The 20336-nt window shown below is 54.0% G+C and overlaps 2 protein-coding genes across 3 annotated transcripts in view; one reads left to right on the top strand and one right to left on the bottom strand.

Annotated features, from left to right (window-relative positions):
- Window positions 1–160: 160 nt before the first annotated feature.
- Window positions 161–12081, top strand: BAP1 (BRCA1 associated deubiquitinase 1). 2 transcript variants are annotated; one of them, XM_079317279.1, is made up of 17 exons: window positions 161–288; window positions 2631–2660; window positions 2759–2813; window positions 3457–3589; window positions 3991–4110; window positions 4553–4614; window positions 4685–4827; window positions 5382–5460; window positions 6079–6202; window positions 6518–6635; window positions 7027–7214; window positions 7561–7694; window positions 8288–8760; window positions 8869–8972; window positions 9720–9812; window positions 10302–10374; window positions 10664–12081. In XM_079317279.1, exons 1-17 carry the CDS (start codon window positions 252–254, stop codon window positions 10795–10797), a joined length of 2100 nt encoding a protein of 699 aa, XP_079173405.1. In that variant the 5' UTR covers window positions 161–251; the 3' UTR covers window positions 10798–12081. The 2 variants fall into 2 exon arrangements, with proteins under 2 accessions (XP_079173405.1, XP_079173404.1); XM_079317278.1 differs by having other exon boundaries at window positions 8869–9026.
- Window positions 12082–12210: 129 nt separating this feature from the next.
- Window positions 12211–20336, bottom strand: part of DNAH1 (dynein axonemal heavy chain 1) — a 66968-nt gene continuing 58842 nt past the window's right edge. Inside the window, exons 60-77 of the mRNA XM_079317213.1 lie at window positions 20080–20229; window positions 19512–19672; window positions 19175–19400; window positions 18893–19088; window positions 18554–18705; window positions 17878–18078; window positions 17354–17494; window positions 16781–16939; window positions 16215–16346; window positions 15858–16028; window positions 15255–15434; window positions 15001–15177; window positions 14660–14830; window positions 14330–14460; window positions 13841–13985; window positions 13406–13612; window positions 12804–13038; window positions 12211–12485 (exon numbers count right to left, since the gene is read on the bottom strand). Of these exons, the coding sequence (XP_079173339.1) occupies window positions 12364–12485; window positions 12804–13038; window positions 13406–13612; window positions 13841–13985; window positions 14330–14460; window positions 14660–14830; window positions 15001–15177; window positions 15255–15434; window positions 15858–16028; window positions 16215–16346; window positions 16781–16939; window positions 17354–17494; window positions 17878–18078; window positions 18554–18705; window positions 18893–19088; window positions 19175–19400; window positions 19512–19672; window positions 20080–20229 (3057 nt within the window). The 3' untranslated portion in view covers window positions 12211–12363. The remainder of the gene's footprint in view (window positions 12486–12803; window positions 13039–13405; window positions 13613–13840; window positions 13986–14329; window positions 14461–14659; window positions 14831–15000; window positions 15178–15254; window positions 15435–15857; window positions 16029–16214; window positions 16347–16780; window positions 16940–17353; window positions 17495–17877; window positions 18079–18553; window positions 18706–18892; window positions 19089–19174; window positions 19401–19511; window positions 19673–20079; window positions 20230–20336) is intronic.

The following is a 20336-nucleotide window of genomic DNA, read 5'->3' as shown; positions in this document are numbered from 1 at the left end:
GACAAATCCTGTTGTTTCAGAGGCAGTGAACTGTAGCCACCCACCCTTCCTGCACACGCTCCGCCATAAGGAACACCCGGGCATTCCCTACAGGAGCCGCTCTCCAGGAATGCCGGGCCTCCCCGGGCCTGCGCCTGACGTCACCGCGCGCCTGCGCCTGACGTCACCGCGCGCCATGACGCACTGGGGCGAGCGACGGCGGGTCCCGCAGTCGGGGCCGGACATGGCGGCGCGGCCCGGCCCGCGGGAAGATGAATAAGGGCTGGCTGGAGCTGGAGAGCGATCCCGGTCAGCGGGGGCACGGCAGCGCGCAGCGGGCGGGGCTGGGGCCGGGCCGGGGCACAGCTCGGGGCGGCCAAGGGGCTCTGAGCGACACACGGGCAGCGGGGCCTGCGCTGGGGGGGATGTGGGGGACAGGTCAGGGAGGCTGCAAGGGCCCGGCTGAGGGTGTGAGGTGTGCAGGTGGGCTTTTAGGGAATGAGATTTGTAGTGCATAGGTGTAGTTTTCTGAGGGATGAGAGGTGAGCTGGAAAAGTTTGAGGGGGGCTGTGGGTATGGAGTATGCAGGTGTTGGGGGGCTGGGGCTGTGGGTGCATAACTGAAGGTGTGGTGATGTGGGTGTACAGGTGGAGTTTTGGGGGGTGAGATGTGGGGTGCTGGCCTAGAGTAGAAGGGTGCCAGAGGGCAGCAGAGGCATAGAGAAAGTGGGAGCAGGACGGTCACAGGTGTCCCCTTCCCGTTGCCTTGAAGGTGGATTCTGTGGTGGAGTCCCAAAGTTGTTTCATGGGTTGGGATTTCGGGGCCAAAGCTGGTGTTGGCTGAGGCATTGTCTGAAATTTTTAATCCTCTGATTTGCTGTAGTGTGGGGTAGGGTTGTCCTGTGGAGGGTTGGGAGTGCTCTCTAGGATGGGGTGGTGAGTTTTGGGGCTGTGGGTGAGGAAATTTGACCTCTGGAATTATACTTGTCTCTTGCACTCATAGGATCATAGGATTCTGCCTAGTGTCAGTGTCCCAGTCACCCCCCGATTGCTGCTCTTTATTCCCTTATTGGTACTTCAAAAATGCTGGAATCATTCCCATCCTGTCCTTAATCATGGCAAAAAGTCCCAGGACATGGTTTGGATCCTCACAGCTGGGAGGGAAGGTTATTTGCTTGGGACACAATGTGTCTGGGCAGAGGCAGTTTTTTTGGATATGTGGCAGTTTGGGTGCTGGGGTGGCAGCTAGGACAGATGTTAGGAGTGACTCACGTGCTGCTCTCAGCTTTCAACACTTCCCATGAGCTGAATATCTTCCCACTGGCTCTTGCCATGGGGTTTGGGATGAAATCTCTGTGTCAGGAAGGGTTGGTAGGTCCAGTTTTGGGCTGGCTGCTGGGTGGGGAGGAGAGCCTTGGGAGCACCCAGGCTGCAGGCATAGTGTTGTGTGCTTGTGGACACCAGAATGTGAGCCAGCCCATCCATATAATTTGAAATGGGTGTTAGAGTGTTCCAGGAGAGGTGTCAGCAGCAGGACAATGCCTTTTGTGGATGCTGAGATAATACAAAATAGTGAAATATATTAGAGGAAAAAGTGAGGTTGGAAGGGACCAGGTAGGTGATGGGGTTTGATGTAATGGCCTGGCCTCCCACTGGTTTGAAGCATGTTATTTCCACAGCACATTTTTTCTCACTGACAATTTTGTAAGAAATACAATTTTTTTTTTCTAAATTAATGAAGACTTTTTGCTCCCAGGGGTTTCCTCCCCATTTTAATAATTTTAACTTTGGTGTGGAAGCTCCTTGAGCTCTTCTTAATTGAGCCACATATATCAGGGTCCTTAAATCCATTGCTTACAGGAATGTTTCTCAGGATATAATCCTTCTTATCCCTGGACTTCTCCTCAGGCTTTCAGCAGCTTTTATAAGGGAGCTAAAAAAGCAGATTTGTTATTCCAGTCTCGAACTCAGTTGCTCCATGAGCAGAGTGATGGCCTGAAAATTGGACTGTCTGCCTTTGCTTTGGCATCATAGTGGCAGCTGCTGCTCAGTTGCTGATGTCTGATAATCCTTGTTTTCTTGCTGTTGTGTCTGTATTTCTGGTTATGTCCTCTTGAATTTTTTAGTTACTAGAGACAGGCTGTTGGATTTGGTTCCCCCAAAGAGACAGGGACATGAAGATGAGCCTTTCAACCCTCGGACTTCACTGCAGCCCTGTTGCTGTGGTCTGGATTTCCCCTCACTGGCTTTCATTAACATAAACAGAAATTATATTTTTTTAAAATAGCTTGTGATATCTTCAGCTATTTTTCTTTCTGGTGACAAATGTGTGTTTGTCATTTAGGTGCTCCCTGCTGCTGCTGCTCACTTGGCAGGCCATCTGCAGTGGGTCAGGATGCACTGGGCTCTGGAAAAGAGTTTGTTCAGGTCCTCTTGAGGAAGAGGATGATCAGTGGGAATGGAGGGGTAAAGGGAGTTGGAGCACCTCTGAGCTCAACAACCCCACTGCTGGAATTCAATGTAATCCTGGTGCTGTGGTTTTTCTGGCTGTGCCTTGTTCTTGGACCATGTGGGACTCTCAGGGGGTCATGACAGCAGATTTCCTCTCTCTCATTTCAGCCAGAAGTAACCTGTTGGTTTTGTTCTTTTCAGGCCTTTTCACACTCCTGGTTGAAGATTTTGGTAAGTCCTAGAAACTTTTCTGTGAAGTTGGTTTTGTGCCTGTCATTACCCTGTCCTTTCTGGTGGGCCTTACACCAGCTTCTCTCCTTTGTCTGCAGGGGTCAAGGGAGTGCAGGTTGAGGAGATTTATGATCTGCAGAGCAAATGCCAAGGGTGAGTAAGAGGCCTGAGAGTGTGAGTTCTGCTAAGCAGAATGGTCTGTGGGCTTGGGAAGGAGCTCAGAGGGGCCCGTGTGAGCTTGTCTGTCGTGGAGGATGGACCAGGAGAGCTTCATCAGGTTTGGGGCAGGTGGGGGACATCCTTCAAGGGATTCATCTCCCTTTCACCATGGAAAGGTGGTGTAGTTGTAGTGTGAGTTTTCTCCCTGTCCTTGTGCTATGAAAAGGCTTTGAGGCTGTCACTTCTTAAAAGCCATTGCTGAATTCCTCTCAAGAATGAATCTAAGGTAAGTGTAAAAGGAGGGTCATTCAGTGGCCAGGCACTGATCTGTAGGTCCATCATTCCACAGGGGAATTTTCCACTTCTGTCTTCAGCCTTTTAAGACTTGTCAAATCCCAAAGTTTTCAAGCTTGATTGTTGGCTGAGTCTGGAGCATCAGTGCAGGAGTGTCCTCAGTAGTGCTGGGCTGGGGGGATTGTGGCAGGGATGGTTACTTCCAGAAAGATGGCACTGGTTGTTGTGCTTTTTCTCTCTCTCTTTGCTGTGCCAGTGGAACAGAAGGTTTCTGATGCTGGGCAGAGCAGCCCCACTGGTGTGGTTGTTCCAAAGCACAGCAGCTGTTGCTTTCTCTCTGCAGCCCTGTGTATGGCTTCATCTTCCTGTTCAAGTGGATTGAGGAGCGCCGGTCCCGCCGCAAGGTCTCCACGCTGGTGGATGAGACGTCGGTGATTGATGATGACATTGTCAATAACATGTTCTTTGCTCACCAGGTAGGCTCCAGGCAGGGGCAGTTTGTGTGGGGTGTCTCCTGTGACACCTCAGGGAGGCAGTGTCTTGAGCAGGTACTGAGAAGCTGCACTGATCTTGCTGGTCATGAGGGCAGCTCCTCTTTCCTGGGAGTGTCTTCCCTGAGCTCCAGGTTGGAGGGAGTGCATTGAGGGCTGGGAGACTGTGGTCTGCACTGTGAGCAGATGCTCATGGGGCATAGTGAGACTCACTAAGTGATACTGACTTCCCTCCTTCCTGTGGGAGCTGAGGTCAGGTCACTGCTCTCACAAGTGCTGATGGCTCTTGCATCAGTGTTTTCAGTTGATTGTCCTCAACACTGAGGGGTTGTTGAAAGGCTGCCTTGTTCCCTGGTGATTAAGTTGATCTTTGTGTTACTCTCCAGCTGATCCCCAATTCCTGTGCCACCCATGCCCTGCTGAGTGTCCTCCTGAACTGCAACAATGTTGACCTGGGCCCCACGTTGAGCCGCATGAAGGATTTCACCAAAGGCTTTAGCCCTGAGGTAGGGGCAGGGTCTGGCAGGGCTGTGCAAGGGTGGCACAGGTGGCTCTGTGTCTTGCTCCCTGCTTGGGGTGATGCTCGTAAAGAGCTGGTTCCTTCCTTGCCCTCTGTGGCTGCACACTGCAGTAGGATTGCCTCTTCTCTCTCATATTCCTGCCTTGCCTTGCTCAGAGCCTTGGTCCCCTTTGGGCTGGACACAGCTCTGAGCCTTCTGTTGTGTCACTTCCCATAATCAAAAATCTTCTTTTCGCCCTTGAGACCTATTGTGAAGTCCATCTTGCTTTTTCCATCTTGGACTTTACCTGTGACTCAGAAGAGTAGAGGATATGCCTGAGAGTTTCTGTCCTGGTCCTATGGATAGATGGAGGGAGGGGGTAGAAAGGTGAAGCATTTTGTTTGTTCCCTGTCACTTGTCAGCTCTCTCCTCTTGCTGTTGGCTGCAGAGCAAAGGCTATGCCATCGGCAACGCCCCGGAGCTGGCCAAGGCCCACAACAGCCATGCCAGGTGAGTGAGGGGAATCTGCAGCTCCCTGTCTCTGGAGGGGGCAGACTCTCCATGACCTGTCTCCTTGCAGGCCAGAGCCACGGCACCTGCCGGAGAAGCAGAACGGGATCAGCGCAGTGCGGACCATGGAGGCTTTTCACTTTGTCAGCTATGTCCCCATCAAGGGACGACTCTTTGAGCTGGATGGCCTGAAGGTCTATCCCATTGACCACGGTAAGAGCCCACCTGTCCCTGCTTGCTGACACAGGTGAACAGCACCCTGGTGTGTCCAAATGATTGTTTTTCATTGCCTCTTAGTGTTAACTGGAGTTAGTGGAGAATCACTCCAGTGGCTTCCAGATTTGTCCTGAGTTTTGACAGCTAATTTTGGAGTCCATGTGTTAGGGACTGTACCTTGAAAGCAGTTATTTCTAAATGCATTGCTTTTGTTTTTCCAGCCTTGCTATTTTCCTCCCCAGTTTCTCAGGACCATGAGGTCCTTCAGCTCTGAAATAACTTCATATAGCAAGGAGAATTTATTTCCTCACTCTCTCCTTGTCCCAAATAACCACTGTGTGTTGAGGCAACCATTCCAAACAGATCACATTGGACTGCTTGGGTTTCTCCCTTCTCTTAAAACTTGACCCGTCAGCTCTATCTTTCAGGTAGTTATTTATCCCTGCCAAGTTTCTGTCTGTCAGCCCCTTTGGTAAGGTACCCACTTAATGTACATGGTTTACGTAAGCATGGCTTGCTTTTCCAAGTCCAGCTGTGTCTTGTTACCACAGGGCCGTGGGCAGATGACGAGGAATGGACAGACAAAGCCAGGAGAGTGATCATGGAGCGCATTGGCCTGGCCACTGCAGGGTAATGGCCTGGCCTATGGGGCAAGCAATGGCCCCTTGCCATGTTCCCCTGAACTATTTGTTCTGTGGTTTCTGAGTGGCAGGTTGTGGAAGTGGGGTTGGAGGTTTCCTATGGAGAGGTGCAGGTGCAGAGCATGCAGAGAAGCTGCATTCCCTGTGTGATGCAGAGTCCCTGCAAATGCTGCACAGCATTAGGAGTGGCCTGGTTAGGTCCCTCTTAGCTCAAGTCCATAGGAGGAGGAGTGGTGCTTTTGGTCTTGAGCTGGGCTTTTTGGATACTTGGGCATGATGGTGACAGCACTGGCAAAGGTTGCGTAAAGATGTTGTGGAATCTCCATCTCTGGAGATATTCAGAAACTGTCTGAATGTTTCCTGGTGACCAGCTCTGGGTGATACTGCTGGAGCAGGGCATGGAGCAGATGACTCTCATAAGTCTCTTCTCACCTCACCAACCTGTGTCTGAGAGTGTGGTAGCTGTACCTTGTACTGCTTCATCAGCTACTGTGAGGTTGACTTTTGGGGAGAAGCCTTGGTAGTGCTGGTGTTAAGCAGCCAGGCAGGAGGTGGGGCCAGGGCTGTCACCATGATCCCGTGGCTGAGGGTGCTGCCCTTCCTGCAGGGAGCCGTACCATGACATCCGCTTCAACCTGATGGCCGTGGTGCCTGACCGGAGGATGAAGTATGAGTCCAAACTGCACATCCTGAAGATGAACCGCCAGACTGTGCTGGAGGCCTTGCAGCAGGTAGGACAGCCCAGCCCTGAGGGAGTGCAAGCCTAGTGGGAGGAACAGAGTTTTTCAGGGCATCTACCTGTGCTGTCAGGGCCCTGGGTTTAGGGGTTTTGTTTGGCTTTGACAAAAATTTGTTGAAAGAGGAAATAGCCAATCTCACTACTTGGCCATGCCTGTTCATCTCAGAGGTGGCTCACCTGTGTCGTTTGTGTGCCTGAGCACTTGGTGTTGGCTCACCCTGGTGAGCTAAGCAATGCTTGAGTGGGAAGGATGTGGTTTGGGTCATTGCTGGTCCAGCATGCAGTTTCTATGTAATTTGATTTCAAGCTTATCCGAGTGACTCAGCCCGAACTGATCCAGACCCAGAAGTCTCAGGAGTCTCAGCCTGCTGAAGAGGCAAAGCCAGCCAGCACCAAGACGGTGACTCCAGAGAGCACTCATGCAGGTAGGACCTTGTACCTGCAGTACAGCAGGTACCAGCAGTGTTAGCAGCTTGGCCTGCCATGGAGTGAGCACAGGGTGGTGACAACAACTGGCTGACCTGGGGCTTGGGGCAGTTTTATTTTCAGCTTCACTTTCTTTTCTGTGAGCCCTGCTCCGTGCGCATTGTGCTGGAGCGTGGTGGTGCCTCTGTGCTGGGGGTGTGTTGGAGGGGACGAAGCTTGAAAGTGGGAGGGCTGGAGCTCTGGGACACCAGTGACAAATGGAGGTGGTTGTGGTGATCTGGAGGAGTGTAAGAGCTCTTCTCTCATCTGGATGAGTAAGGGGTGGTAGAGGACATGGAGTACAAGGTGACAGTGCTGGTGGTGAAAGGCTCTGCTGTGCTTGTATGGCAGATGGCACTGATGAACCCACCAGCCAGGGCCACCCTACAGCCACGCAGAGCCCACCCAGCAAATCCAAACCAGTGCCAAAGGCAACAGCGAGCGGCATCAACGGGGCCCCTCCAGCAAACCCCAACCCCATTGTGCAGAGACTGCCAGCCTTCCTGGATAACCACAACTATGCCAAGTCCCCCATGCAGGTAGGCTGGAGTGCCAGGCTAGTGGCACACCTGATTCAAGCTGAGCTCTTTGCCTGCAGTCCCCCACCTCTGTAGGACCACAGTTATCAGCTGGCCTAAGCATGGCCCTGCCTTGCAGCCATCCTGGCCCAGCACTAACCCAGGCTGGGAAGGGAGAGGATAAATAAAGACTGACCTGACAAAGGAGTTTAACATGAATTTGGGTAAACTGAGCAAAAATAGGGAAGGGTCCCTGTCTCCTCTCAAAAGAGCCAAGTCCTGGTGTTGGGCTGGACCAAGGACAAATCCACTGGGTTCTTTCTCCTTGCCCTGCTGCCAGCAGGCCTTCAGCAATGGTGTGTTGCAGGAGGAGGAAGACCTTGCAGCAGGAGTAGGTCGCAACCGGGTCCCAGTCCGACAGCACCAACAGTACTCGGATGATGAGGATGACTATGATGATGATGATGAGGAGGAAGTTCGTAACACCAACTCAGCCATCAGGTGACAGCTTGGGCTGTGGGTGGGGGGCCAGGAGCTGATATTTGCAGAACTATCATCAAGGACTTCCCTGACCGGTTTCCTTAGCTCTTGACAGTTCTCTTCTTCTTTTCACCTGCCATTTTACTTTTCACTCACTGGTTTTTTGAAGTCCTTCTGCAGCTCTTACAGCCAGCTCTGAATTTCAGCTGCCCTGAGAGTAACTGTGTATTGGCAGCAGGCTTTGAGGAACCTTGATTCCACAGTGCTGATTGCCAGTTCAGCTGCTGGTGACTGTGTTGGTGTGTTTGGACTGCTGCTAACGCCAGGAAGTTGGAGTCACAGCAAGGGAGCTTTTGGGGATTTGGAGGAAGAGCAGGGAGTACACAGCATCCTGTGTCCCCCAGCAGTGTAGGGATCCCTGGGACTGAGTGGCTTAGTGGTGCTGGGGTGCTGCAAGAGAAGCTGGTGGCACTGCAGGTGATGCTGAAGTGTTTCAGACCTCGTTTCATCCCAGCAGGCAGCCTGAACTGCTGAGCACAGAGCTGGCAGTATCCATGCTGGACCCCCACCTCCTTCTACTAGCTGCTCATCTTCCCTGCTATCTCTCTGGGCAGGTACAAGAGGAAAGGGCAAGTGAAGCAAGAGCACATGGCAGGGGCCGCAGATGGGCAGCTCTCTGTTCTGCAGCCCAACACCATCAATGTCCTAGCTGAGAAGCTGAAGGAATCTCAAAAGGATCTTTCCATTCCCCTGTCCATCAAGACGAGCGGCGGGGGAGCCGCCGTGGCAGTGGTCACCCACTCGCAGCCCTCCCCCACGCCCAGCAACGAGAGCACCGACACGGCCTCCGAGATCGGCAGCGCCTTCAACTCCCCGCTGCGCTCCCCCATCCGCTCGGCCAACCCCACGCGCCCCTCCAGCCCCGTCACCTCCCACATCTCCAAGGTGCTCTTTGGGGAGGAGGACGGGCTGCTGCGCGTCGACTGCATGCGCTACAACCGGGCTGTCAGGGACCTGGGGCCCATTGTCAGCTCCGGCCTGCTGCACCTCACCGAGGACGGCGTCTTCTGCCCGCTGGCTGCTGCAGGCAAGTGCTTGCTTCTGGGGGGTGGTGTCTTGCCTGGGGTGACAGGACAGTGTCCATTGACTTTGGGGGTGGATGCCAATCCTAACGCTTCCCTGCTCCTGTGTGTAGATGGGAAAAACTCCCCCTCTTCCATCAAACCCAGTGAAGAGGCCCCGGTTGCGATCAAACTGGAGGAGAAGGATGGCAGTGAGGCCAGTGACAGCAAAGAGAAGGTGGGACTTGGCAGGACCAGTGATCACCCTGGGGGGGAAAAGTATTCTCCCAAGGTGAGTTTTGTGCTGCGACAGCCCTGGGAACGTGGAGCTGACCTGGCAGCGCTGGCAGTGACTGAAGTGCATGTGTACGCTGTCCCCTCGCGTGGCGTCGCAGCCGTGCCTCCAGGCACAGGGCACTGCAGGTTTTGTGCCTTGTGTCATCTCGGGGACCTTTGCCTCGGTAGTGGGCACAGTCCCTGTCTCTGTGGCTGAGATGGTCAGCCTGCTGTGCTCTCCTGTGGGCCAGGAGCTGGTGAGACTCTGCATCCTCAAGTCCCAGCCCACTGGTAACTTCGCAGCCTCCAGCCAGGGGGTAGGATCAGGCTCAGGCAGCACAAGTGCACCAAGGGCTCCCTGGAGGAGAGCTGGTTAGAAATTGCTATTCCAAAGGGAAGCCTTCAGATTTTGTTTTTGAGGGGAAAGCAGGCCCTGGGGGGCAGAGGGGAGGGTTTCTAGCACACAGGCAGCCCTTGCCCCTGTTCCAAAACCAGGTATATTTGGGCTGGGGCAGAACCTACCTCCCCTGGGGCTGTCCTTAATGAATTCGCTACAATGAACTGATCTCTTTGTTTTCCCCTGGCAAGTGTTTTCCTTTGATGAATCATTCCTCTCCTAGCACAGAGAGGAGCACCAGCTAGCTCACCCTGCTGGATCCTGGGCTGTGGCTGGGTCTATGCTCATGTTTGGTCTGCTTGATACCGGTAGGAGCTGCTGGCGCTGCTCAAGTGTGTGGAAGCAGAGATTGCAAACTACGAGGCCTGCCTGAAGGAGGAGGTAGAGAAGAGGAAGAAATTCAAGGTGTGCTGCTGGTTTGTTTGCACTGCTGATTTAGCTGCCCAAAGGCTTTTGTCTGTGGTGGTTTTATGTAAAAATGAAGGAAAAGTGGTTCAGCTGAGAATGGGGATGAGGAGCATTCAGAGTCTCTTCCCTTTACCAAACAGCCCAGTGGGGCAGAGGTCTTGGACCACAGCCCCAGGGCAGCACTGGCAGCCTGGGGGAGAGTGATGCAGTGCTGGGATGAACATCAGCACTGATAGGAAGCAGGAGAGAGTCAGCAAAGATACCTTTCCCAGCTGCCCTTTGTGGAACATGTTGGCATTGAACTGGGATGGAGACAGGCCCAGTTGTGCATTGGCCCAAGATAGGCTGAGGGATGGGTCCCTTCCTGCTTCAGTCTCCTTAGTCTGTGGGCTGGGCCAGGTATGCCAGTTCTGTCCCATTAACCTTGAACTCACCCTTCTCCCTGCCTCCTGCTTGTGGATTATTTGTGGATTTGTCTCTTTGTAGATTGATGACCAGAGGAGAACCCACAACTACGACGAGTTCATCTGTACCTTCATATCCATGCTGGCCCAGGAAGGTGAGCTGTGCTCATGGGGCAGAGGGTTTGGGTTCAGTTGGGGGAGCTTCACTAAGCATGATGGAGCAGCAGCTGGCAGCTTGGGCCACTCCCCCTGCCTGGCTCCCTATTTAGGCCAGGCCTGGGGCACAGTCTCACATCTAGTCTGGGGAGCCACAGATCTCTGCTTTCTCCTTCCAGTTTATAGTCCCAGGAGGTGCCTATGGTGGCTTTTGAGTGAGAGAGGCAGGGCTGCCCTGTGGCATGGGTAATCCCACACTCCAGGCCCATGTGTGTGCTCTCCCTGCAGGCATGCTGGCCAGCCTGGTGGAGCAGAACATCTCGGTGCGCAGGCGGCAGGGAGTCAGCATCGGCCGCCTGCACAAGCAGAGGAAGCCGGACCGCCGGAAACGCTCCCGCCCCTACAAAGCCAAGCGCCAGTAGCCAGAGAGCCAAGACTGACAAACAGCACTTGGGCTTGTGGCTTTGGGCACTGGCACTTGGATCTATGTTACCCTTTGCCCAAGGAAGAGGGACCACATGACAAGCCTGCCCAGGTGGAGCCTGGGGACAAAGGGAAGTTGGGTTTTTCTCTGCACCTAAGCTGTGAAAGGCAATAACCTGTCTGGAGGAGTCCCTGCAGCAGGAGGGAGTCTGGATCCAGAGCTCAGCTTCCTCACCATGCCATGGCAGCACCCAGACGTCACTTCCGTCCCAGAACCCTGGCTGAAGACTGACTGGAGGGAAGGAGCCCACCCAGCTGGGTCTGGCCTTGTGGGAATGCTGGCAATGCCCATATGAGGCTGTGCTGGCCACAGCTGGCTGTGGCTTGTGTCCACAGGGCCTTCAGGTCTGTGCTTCCCTGGGCTGTTCGTGTATGTTTTCTATCCTTGTCCCTCCCTTCCCCAAACTGATTTTTAGTCCAGGCTTTGGCCATTCTTAGCAAGGTGGCTCCAGGACAGAGCTGCTTCTGCACCCACCCTACACTGCACTGCCCAGTGCCTGATGCTGGCCAAGCTCATGGGGATGGTGAGGCCTTCCCAGTGGGCCATGGCAACTCTATTGCTGAGTGAGGGTGGGTAGGTTCATCTGTGGAGCTGGGTCTTGTGCCCAGCCCTCTGTAGTGGTGCTGGGGGTGGCCTGTGCCTCTTGCTGCCCTGGCTGCTCTCCTTGGGACCAGCTCTGGCCCTGGCAGTGCCTAAGGGTCACACAGCATTGCACCAGGCCCAGGCCCCAGAGAAGCCCTGTGAATTATGAACAGACCAGGTACATCTCATGGCCTTGGTGGTGCTGGACATGGCATGAGGGTGGACACTGGCTGTGGCTTGGTGAAGCTTCTTGGCAGGGGCAGATGTGGCTGGTTGCTGCAATAGTGGAGGTGGGATGGGGGCAGTGGAGAGAGCCCACATCTCTTCCCCCTGGCTGGCTGCTAACCAGAGCTTGCTGGTACAGCCTGGCAGCATGTTGCCTCCTGCAAGTCCCCAAGAGCCTGGCAGAAATCTGAGATATCAGAGGTGAGCACTGCTCTCCATCGATGTCCTGGGGTGGAGCTGCCCCAGGAGAGGACTGAATTTTTTCAATATGTGTACAGATCTTGGCTATGGAATGAAATAGTTCTTTTGGTATTTGTTGAAGGAAAGAAAATCCTTCTGTCTCTTGCTGTGTCTGATATCAAGTGCTATAAATAATGGACCTCTCTGAAGGAATAAAACTATTCTGTAATGGTCAGCCATGGAAGGGGTGTGAGGGAAAGGGGTGGGGGGCAGTGGGATTGGAGGCACACCTGCCAGCTCTAAGCCCTGTTACCTCTGCTGGCAGCTCTTCTGTGGTGTATAGACTTGAAGTTACCATGGGGAGTGCAACAACACCAGGCTAAATTTATTAACACACCTCAACAGGGGAAGGGGCAGAACTCACCTCAACACAATGAGGGCTCGAAGAGGGAGGCAGCAGCCTGGCTCAGGCCCTCAGCAGCAGTGGGTTCCTGGGCTGGCTGACTGTGTTTCCTGGCTAAAAGTCCAGGGCACAGATCAAGGCTGTGCCCCGTTTGATCCAGTGCTTCTCTGGCTTGTCCGTAGGGATCTCCACAGCAATCACATAGTTGGTGGAGTGGCCCGTTGTTGACAGTGTGCCTGTAATGGGGGAAGCAAGGGTGAGACAGTGGTGCTGATGCATGTGGACCAGGGAATCCCAGACAAATGACCCCAGCCAGCAGCCCTTGTCCCTAAGCCAGATGACTGGCTGAGCAGGGCTGGGGGAGAGCCTGGCCATGGGCACTGCTGCAGAGCCAAGGTGCCTAGCTGCTCCATCTCCTCAAGCACAGCAGAACTCTTCTCCACTCCCAACAGTAGCTTGCTCCATGCCCCTGTATGGCAGGAGGAGCTCCCTGCTCCCCCTCAGCTGCTCCTGCAGCTTCCGTGCTTCTGGAAATCTGCCTTTAGGGCACCTACCTGCGCGAGTGAGAGTCTTATAGATGGGGCACAGGTAGGAGCCGGATTCTGGAGGCTTGCGGTTGGGGACAGGCAGCAGCCAGATGACAGCCATCTCCGTGTAGAGCTCCTTGGGGCGGGACTCCGCCAGCCGCCCCGCGGCGGCGTCCCAGCGGGCGCCCTCCAGGAACAAGCCGTGGATGTAGCAGCCCACGTCGGGCTGGCGCTTCAGCTCCTTCACCGACTCCTTCATCACCTGCCCAGGGGAGGGGCCCTCGCTCAAGGCGTGTCCCTGGGGGCTCAGCCCCAAGAAGCCTCTTAGGCAGTTCTTAGTTAAGCCAGTACTGCCAGAGGAGAGCGTGCCACAGCTCTCAGAGGGGCAGCTTGGGGCAGAGCTGGTGGAGGGGGATGTGAGCAGCTGTGGATGCAGAAGCCCCTGCCAGCCTTGGGGAGGTGTCTGGCAATGTGTGTGGCTGGCTGGGTGTATCCAAGCACAAAGAGGATGGTGGGGCCATAGGCAGCTGTGTAGCCTGGTGGCTTCACCTCTTGAGCAGGTCAGGGCCTCTGTTGCCTTCTAGCAGGAGATTCCAAATAAATTCAGACTCTCCACCTGATTTACTGACCTTGAAGCTAAACGAGATGGTGTCAATGGAGATGACAGACTTCCTGGCAAAATTCTGCAATGTCCCGGTGAGGAACGCCTGGGGGAAGAAGAAGCCACTGATCCAGAAGACAGAGGGGATGCCATGGCTGATCCAGTTCTGCAGGAATTCAATCCTCTGCACCAAGTCGTTCACCCACGATGCCAAGGGCTTCAGCGACGGATAGGCCTGTGGGGCACCCACAGAGGGAGGGGCTGAATGTAGTCAAGCCTTGTACCTCAGCTGCTGAGAGCTGCCCAGAGCCCAGGGGCTGGGAACAACTGGGAGCTGCACTAGGCAGGAGACATCTCTACACCAGGGGACCAAGAGCCAGGTCCATGTCTAGCAGCAGTTGCTAACTCATTCCTCTGGTTTGGGTGAGCTCTGGCAGGCAGCTGAGCTGGCTGGGGCACATACCTTGGCATTCCACATTTCAGGAACAGTGTTGTTGTACAAACTGCTGGCCATGAGCTCCAGCCGAGAGGACATCACGACCAGGCCCTTGAGAGCTTTCAGCAAATCCTTCAGACTTGAGGCAACCTCCTCCAGGAGCTTGTTGTACCTACAGAGAAAGGGCAGAGGGAGTAGAGTGACTCTGCAGTGGTTTATTGCCCATTGCCTGCCCAGAGAGGGTGTGGATCCTTATACACAAGTGCAGCTCCTCCATGTAACTTCCAGCCCCAGTCCTCTTCAACAGGGTCTCACAGCTGCTCCCCCAGCCCTAAACTGCTGACTGTTACAGATGGAGACAGAATCAGCCAAAGGTCCTGGCTGGGACAACACAGCTGTTAGTGTGATTGCCAACCCCGCTGTTGTGCTCAGTAGTAAGGTTCCTCAAAGGCGGATGACAGCAGGGGCCTGCATATCTCTGCTGTTCCCTAGGATGTGATCCCATAGGAGTTTCACCTGATCACCTCCTGCACCAGCACTGTGTTCATGGATTCTTCATAGAGCAGTGGGTATTTGCGGATCACTTCCTGCACGTCCATGGGGTTGGGCAGCTTTGCCAGGATGTCCTTGGAGCTCTCCTCCACAATCTGTATGGAAAGCAGCAAGTGGCAGCATCCTTCTAATGCAGCCCCATGGCTGCTGAGAAGGGGGAGAGCTAACTCTGGCATGGCAGTACCATTGCTGGCACCCAGCAGGCAGGGTGGCACCTGCTGAGAGCTGCTGCTTGTGGTCACTGCCCACACTGGGCACTGGCTGCCAGAGCACTGACAGGACTGGGGCACCAACCTCTTCCCTGCTGCGGCCTCCCAGCGTGATGGTCTTGGGCTGCAGCTGTGCAATGGCTCCCAGCAGAGCAAAGGTCTCATTCTGAGCGAAGGTAATATCAGCATTGTCATGTAAACCAAAGAGCTCCGGGCTGTCATTGAGAGGCAGGCCCTTGACATATTGGAGGTAGCCCTGGAGAGGAACCCACACACACTGTGAGGCCAAGACCAGCTGAAAATCCCCAGGTTCTTACAAATTTATATTTCCCCAGGGACCTGAAAATGCAGCGGGTTTCAGAGAGGAGACTTTTTACACTCTGACAATCCCCCTAATGAGCTGCAATTTGTGACTTGAGTACTTACATTGAGGTCAGAAGAGGTATTGATCTGCTTGTAGATACCTGATTCAGAATAGGTAAAGTCAGGACTTAAAACATCAGGTTTGTAGAAATCTTCCAAAATGCTCATGATGCAGCGCCGGTCCCAGTCGTCGGTCACGCGGCCGCCATAGTTGATCTCCCCAGCTGTGTATTTCAGAACCTGCAAGAGACCCCACCATGGTTCTGATCCCTGTCTGCATCCTGAGCCTGCTCCCTCACAGGAGGGGCAGCTCTCACCTTGTAGGGAATCTCTGTGTATTCATTCAAGAACATTTGCAGCTGACTGATACAGATGCGGAGGTCTCCATCTGTGAACTCATAGGGGATATTGAACCCCAGAGGCCCAAACTTTCTCCTCTCCAGCATGTTCCCATGGAAGAAGCAAAGCGACAGCAACAAGGATTTAAACTCTGTGACCTGTGGGAAGAGGGAGAGGAGTGGCTCAGCTTGGGAGGAGACAGCCTTGGAGGGAGTCAGGTCCTGCTGGGACCTGGCAGAAAAAATGTGCCAATTCAGGAGTGCTAACTGAAGCTTGGAGAGGGGGAAACCTCAGTCAGGTTGCTCTGCTGGGGAAGGCCATGGCTCACTCCTTGCTGAAAGAGAGTTGCATAAGTGCCTTATGCCAGGCCTCCAAAATATTGTTGCTTCTGTTTCTCAAAGTAAAACTTCTAAGTGGCTCTTCACAGATGTGAGTTTAGTAGAAACACCACCTCTAGCACATGGATTCTCTAATGGGAAAGAACATCTATGTCTGGCGAGGTGCAGCATCCAGGTAGAAATCATATATTGGAGCAGGTACAGGAATGGGGACAACAAAACAAGGCCAGATCTGGCTCTTACCTTGGAGCAAGAATTCAAGAAGTCATCACTGAAACTAATGTAGGACTTGAGCAGGTTGGCTTTGACCCCACGGGGTGGCTCGATGGTCATCTTGGAGCCATTCTGGAGAATGGATACAGGGAAGTCGTTGCTCGGTAGACTGGTGAGCCAGAGGCGAAAGTCTGGATGCACCTGGAAGATCAGAAGGCAGCAAGGGCTCAGAACATGCAGGCACAGCCCCTGCAGCTGCTCCTGCACTGGTTCCTCTGGTTGACAAGAGCCTATGGATGGTTACTGAACTAGAGCTGGGCTCCTCCCAGACTCCAGCTTCCTGCCTGTTGCCCTCAGAGGGGGCACCTGCTCAGTAAAACATTTCACCTTGCCAGGGTCAATGCCCTCGATGAGTCTCTCCAGTGAGGGCATCCAGCTGGGGGCCAGGTGGCAGTTCTGGAAGAAGACCCAGTTGCCCTGCTCCATGGCATTGTGCAGCATGGCTTCAGCACGGGGGCCCTGCAGAGGCAGAAAGGGAGAGCTCAGAGACCCTTCCCATGGCACACTGTGTTCTGCTGAGCAGGACAGGGAGGCAGCTCCCTAGAGCCGGATGGAAGGACCACTATCCAATCCTATGGCCTGGCTTTGTCCCCATGGCTCAGCTGGATGTTTGCTGTTTGATGTCACAGCACTTTTCTTATAGCTTGTACAAGCCTGTGAGGGAGGGTGGAGGGAATAGAAGGACTGCAGATGGATTCTGGAAGTTAGAGGGCACTGCAGTGGGAGCTGCTGCAGCTCATCCTCAAGGAGGTGGAAGCAGAAGGTTGGTGAGTAAGGGCCCTGAAACACGAGGGTGTTTTCACAGTGCTGCAAGTGTTTGACCTACTTGGAGCTTGGTGAGGTTGATATGAGTGCCAGGACACTGCTGTTCCAGGTATGCACTGACAGCTCACCTGTCCTTGGCCCAGAGAAATGGCAGAGAGCTTTTGTGTGAACTTCATTTCTTCAGCAAACTTATAGAGGTCAGCAGCAGGGTCAGTGCCTGGGGAGAGCACGAACACCAGGGGGGTGATGGCAGTGGACTCCTTAAACACGGCTGAGAGGTCAGTGGTCTGCAACAGAGAGCTGGTTACAGTGGAGAAGCTGTAGTAGAACCTTGCAGCACCTCCTCAGCCTTCCTGGCCTGCAGCTCTCCTCCAAGGCTCCAGCATCCTCTTGGGTGCCAAGGCCAGGACCATGATCAGTGGACCATGGTCCTCCACATTCAGCTCTCCTCTGGCTGCATTATGGTGAGGCCATTAACCACCTTCCCATTTGTCATTCAAACTCTTCCCTTGTACACCTGCAGTATCTGCCCCCTCCGAATGTGGTTTGACCGGTGGACATCAGAAGGGCTATCCCACATCTAAGACACGGGTATTTCCCCAGCTGTGGGAGGAACACTGTGTTTGCAGAGCAGCAATTGGTGGCCCATTTATCTCAAGCTCCATTCCTGTCCCCACCAGCACCTGCTCTTAGCTGGTTACCTGTGGCTCAATGAAGCGCTGATCCAGCTTCTGCACCACGAAGTCCTGCATGGCGTTGGTGATCTTGTCTCCACGCAGACACCGCAGAACCAGCAGCTTCTGGAAGGCATCAAGCCCATCTTCCCACTTCCCAGGCAAAGGCTCTCTGCAAAGCAATTAGGTACATTTTGAGGGGATGTGCCAGATCCCACACTCCACAAGAAGTACCCAAGTTGCCTGCAGGCAGCCATTGAGGCTTCATAAGGGGACAAGGACCTTCCAGTCCTTTGGTTGAGGTTGTTGTCTGTAGCTCTGAAACCATCAACAGGCAAGCCAGAACTGCTTCCACTGGGGAAGCAGCAAATACTGCTGGGATAAGGCACTGAGATAAGGCTCTGCCTTGGGCAAGCAGTGGTCACCCCTGAGGAGACAAGGCAGTGCCTCATACTTCCCTTACATGGCACTGCACTGTGGCCCTAACAGTTCCTCTTGCTCTCCCAGGGATGTCTTGTGCAGTAGAGCTAAGCTGACAAAGTAGGAGACACTTGCCTGTGAGGCTTGTGGCTGTCAAAAATAGTCCTGAACTCTTCAAGGTTATCTGCAAAATCACTGTCGAAGCCAGAGAAATTATTTAGGCTGCTCAAGGCCAGGATGTCTCCCCACGCTCTCTCGTTCAGCCAGGCTGGAGCTGGGTTGGTCTTCATCTCCTTTATGGCCCCTCCTGACAGCAGGTACCGCCACTCATCCTGGGAACAGGATATGATTTGGTCATGACTAACAGCCTACCCACCTGAGCCCAAGGCACATGGTACCATATCCAATTAAAATCCCCTAGTATCCTTCTGGCTGATCTCCTGCCAGGTGTGTGTCAAGGAGTAACTGAGCTGGAGGGTCTGGTGAGATCAACATAGTGACTGCTCAGCTGCCACTGCCTGCTAACCCGTGCCTGCTCCCTCTGAAATCATTAACCTTTGCAGCAGTTTGGCAACAAACTGGCAAAAAGCTGCAGGTGATTCAGGCTAGGCAGCTCTTCATGTAGACACAGAGAGCAGTTTGAAAGCTGAATAAAGACAGAGGCCCTGTGTTTGTCCAGCAGGCTGCCAAGCCTGTCACTAACCCCGGGGAATAAGGCTCCTTTTCCACCCAGCACACAGTTCTAGGGGCTGAACAGGCTGTGCTTGAGGTGCCCTGATGGGGTCCCTTCAAGGGTGACTTGCTCACCATGTTGATCTTCCCCTCATTCATCAGAATGCGGGCGCAGACCAGGAAGGCAAACATGAGCTTGTGCTTCTCGAAGAGGCTGCGGCACACGTTGCAGTAGAGACTGAAGGTGATGTAGTTGTTGATGTTCTGCACCCGCTCCCTCAGCTCGTCTGAAAAAAAGGCAACAACCAGAAAGGGTGGTAGGTGCTGTGGGTGACAGTGCTGCTCTCCATGCCAGCTCTGGGCTCCTGGTCACACAGGCACAGCCACACCCTGCCCAGCAAGGACACATGCTGCTCTCACATGCAGACTGTGGGGTGAGGGAGAGGATAGGAGGGGAGCTGTTTGGGCAGGCACCTGCTTTCTCAGAGTTACGGATCCCCAGGAGGAAGATGTTGAGGAACCACTCGAGTGAATACTGGTACATGGGGTCCACATTGGACAGGTCTGAGACACAGAAGTAGAGGATCTGCGAGCGGACAGCCACAGGCACATACTGCATGCGGGTGATGTTGATGTCCTTCTCTGTCTGCTCTGCCACCACGACCTTGGCCTGGAGGACAGAAGTGATGTCATGGTTAGTGGAGTGCTGGCAGAGGATGCACAGCAGCAGCAGGAAGAGCACCTTTCACTTCTGACCTGGATCTCTCCTGCCTTCAGCTTGGATGCCTCCAAGACTTTGATGAGCTCCAAGTCATCTACAGGGTTTCCTTCAGAAGTGCTGAGCCGATACAGGATCTGGTCTTCTATCTCCTTTAGCTCCTGACGCATCTGGGCATTGCTAACAATTAGCTGGTTTCTATCTTCTTCTAAGTCAGGCCTCTCTGCAGCCACCACTTCTCCCAATAGTTGGTCTTCCAAGCCACTGTAACAAAAACCATGGAAGTGAGGGTGCCAGGTGAGGGGGCAAGATGTGTGAGGACTGCAAGGAATGAGTCTGAGCAGGATGGGCAACTAATAGGGTAAAAGGAGGTACCTGGGTGAGAGGGTGAAGTTGATAAGGGTGAGCTTTGTGGAGACCTCAGGGCTGTAGTGAGGGTTGGGCAGCTTGGTGGTGATGTACATCTTGAAATCATCATGGTAGGGGATCACTGTATCCCCCAGCTTCAGCACAGTGCTGCCTTGCTGTTTGAAGGTCTGTACCAGAGAAGGACAAATACAGGAAGGCTGGGATGGCTACCTCTTGTGAGGAAAGGCATCCTGCTGTGCCCTGGGCTCTGCAGTGAGGAGAGAGTCTGAAGGTTCTCAGGAAAGAGGAGCTCCAAGTTTCCCTGCAGGACTAAAGGCCTGAATGTGAAGACAGCAGTAGTATTTCATGGCCCTGCCTCCCAGGCAGAGATGCCTACTGGCAGAAGACCAGTGTGTGCAGGAGGCTGTCAATGTGCTGGAGCCCTGGCCAAGGCACGGCACTCACTCACTCATGTGAGTTCTGCCTGCCCATGGAGCCCTGTGAAGGCACCACACCCCGTGGCACGCTGGCCAGCTGGCCCCTTACAGCTCAGCCAGGTACCCACTGCCCTCCTTGCCAAGGTGAGACATAGCACCTCTTTCAGCAGGACAGGCTCAAGGACTGGATCCAGCTCCTCGCCCACATTCTCCAGCAGGAAGGGCTTCCCAAAGGTAATGGTGTTTTCCAGAGTGGAGAGGAAGTCCCGGTCACTCAGCTTGGCCACCTCCAGGCTGTTTGCCCTCTCCTGAAAGGCAGCAGGGAGGGTAGGGTTTCTGTGGTGTACTGCTACCTTCACCTCCAGCTCTGGTGCACAGTACACTTCTCACTGGACTGATTTAGCAGAAATAATAT

The sequence above is a fragment of the Erithacus rubecula genome, assembly GCF_903797595.1.
Source record: "Erithacus rubecula genome assembly, chromosome: 13".
NCBI lineage: Eukaryota > Metazoa > Chordata > Aves > Passeriformes > Muscicapidae > Erithacus > Erithacus rubecula.
The sequence above is the reverse complement of the archived record's forward strand: the minus strand, read 5'-3'. Positions and strand labels throughout refer to the sequence as shown.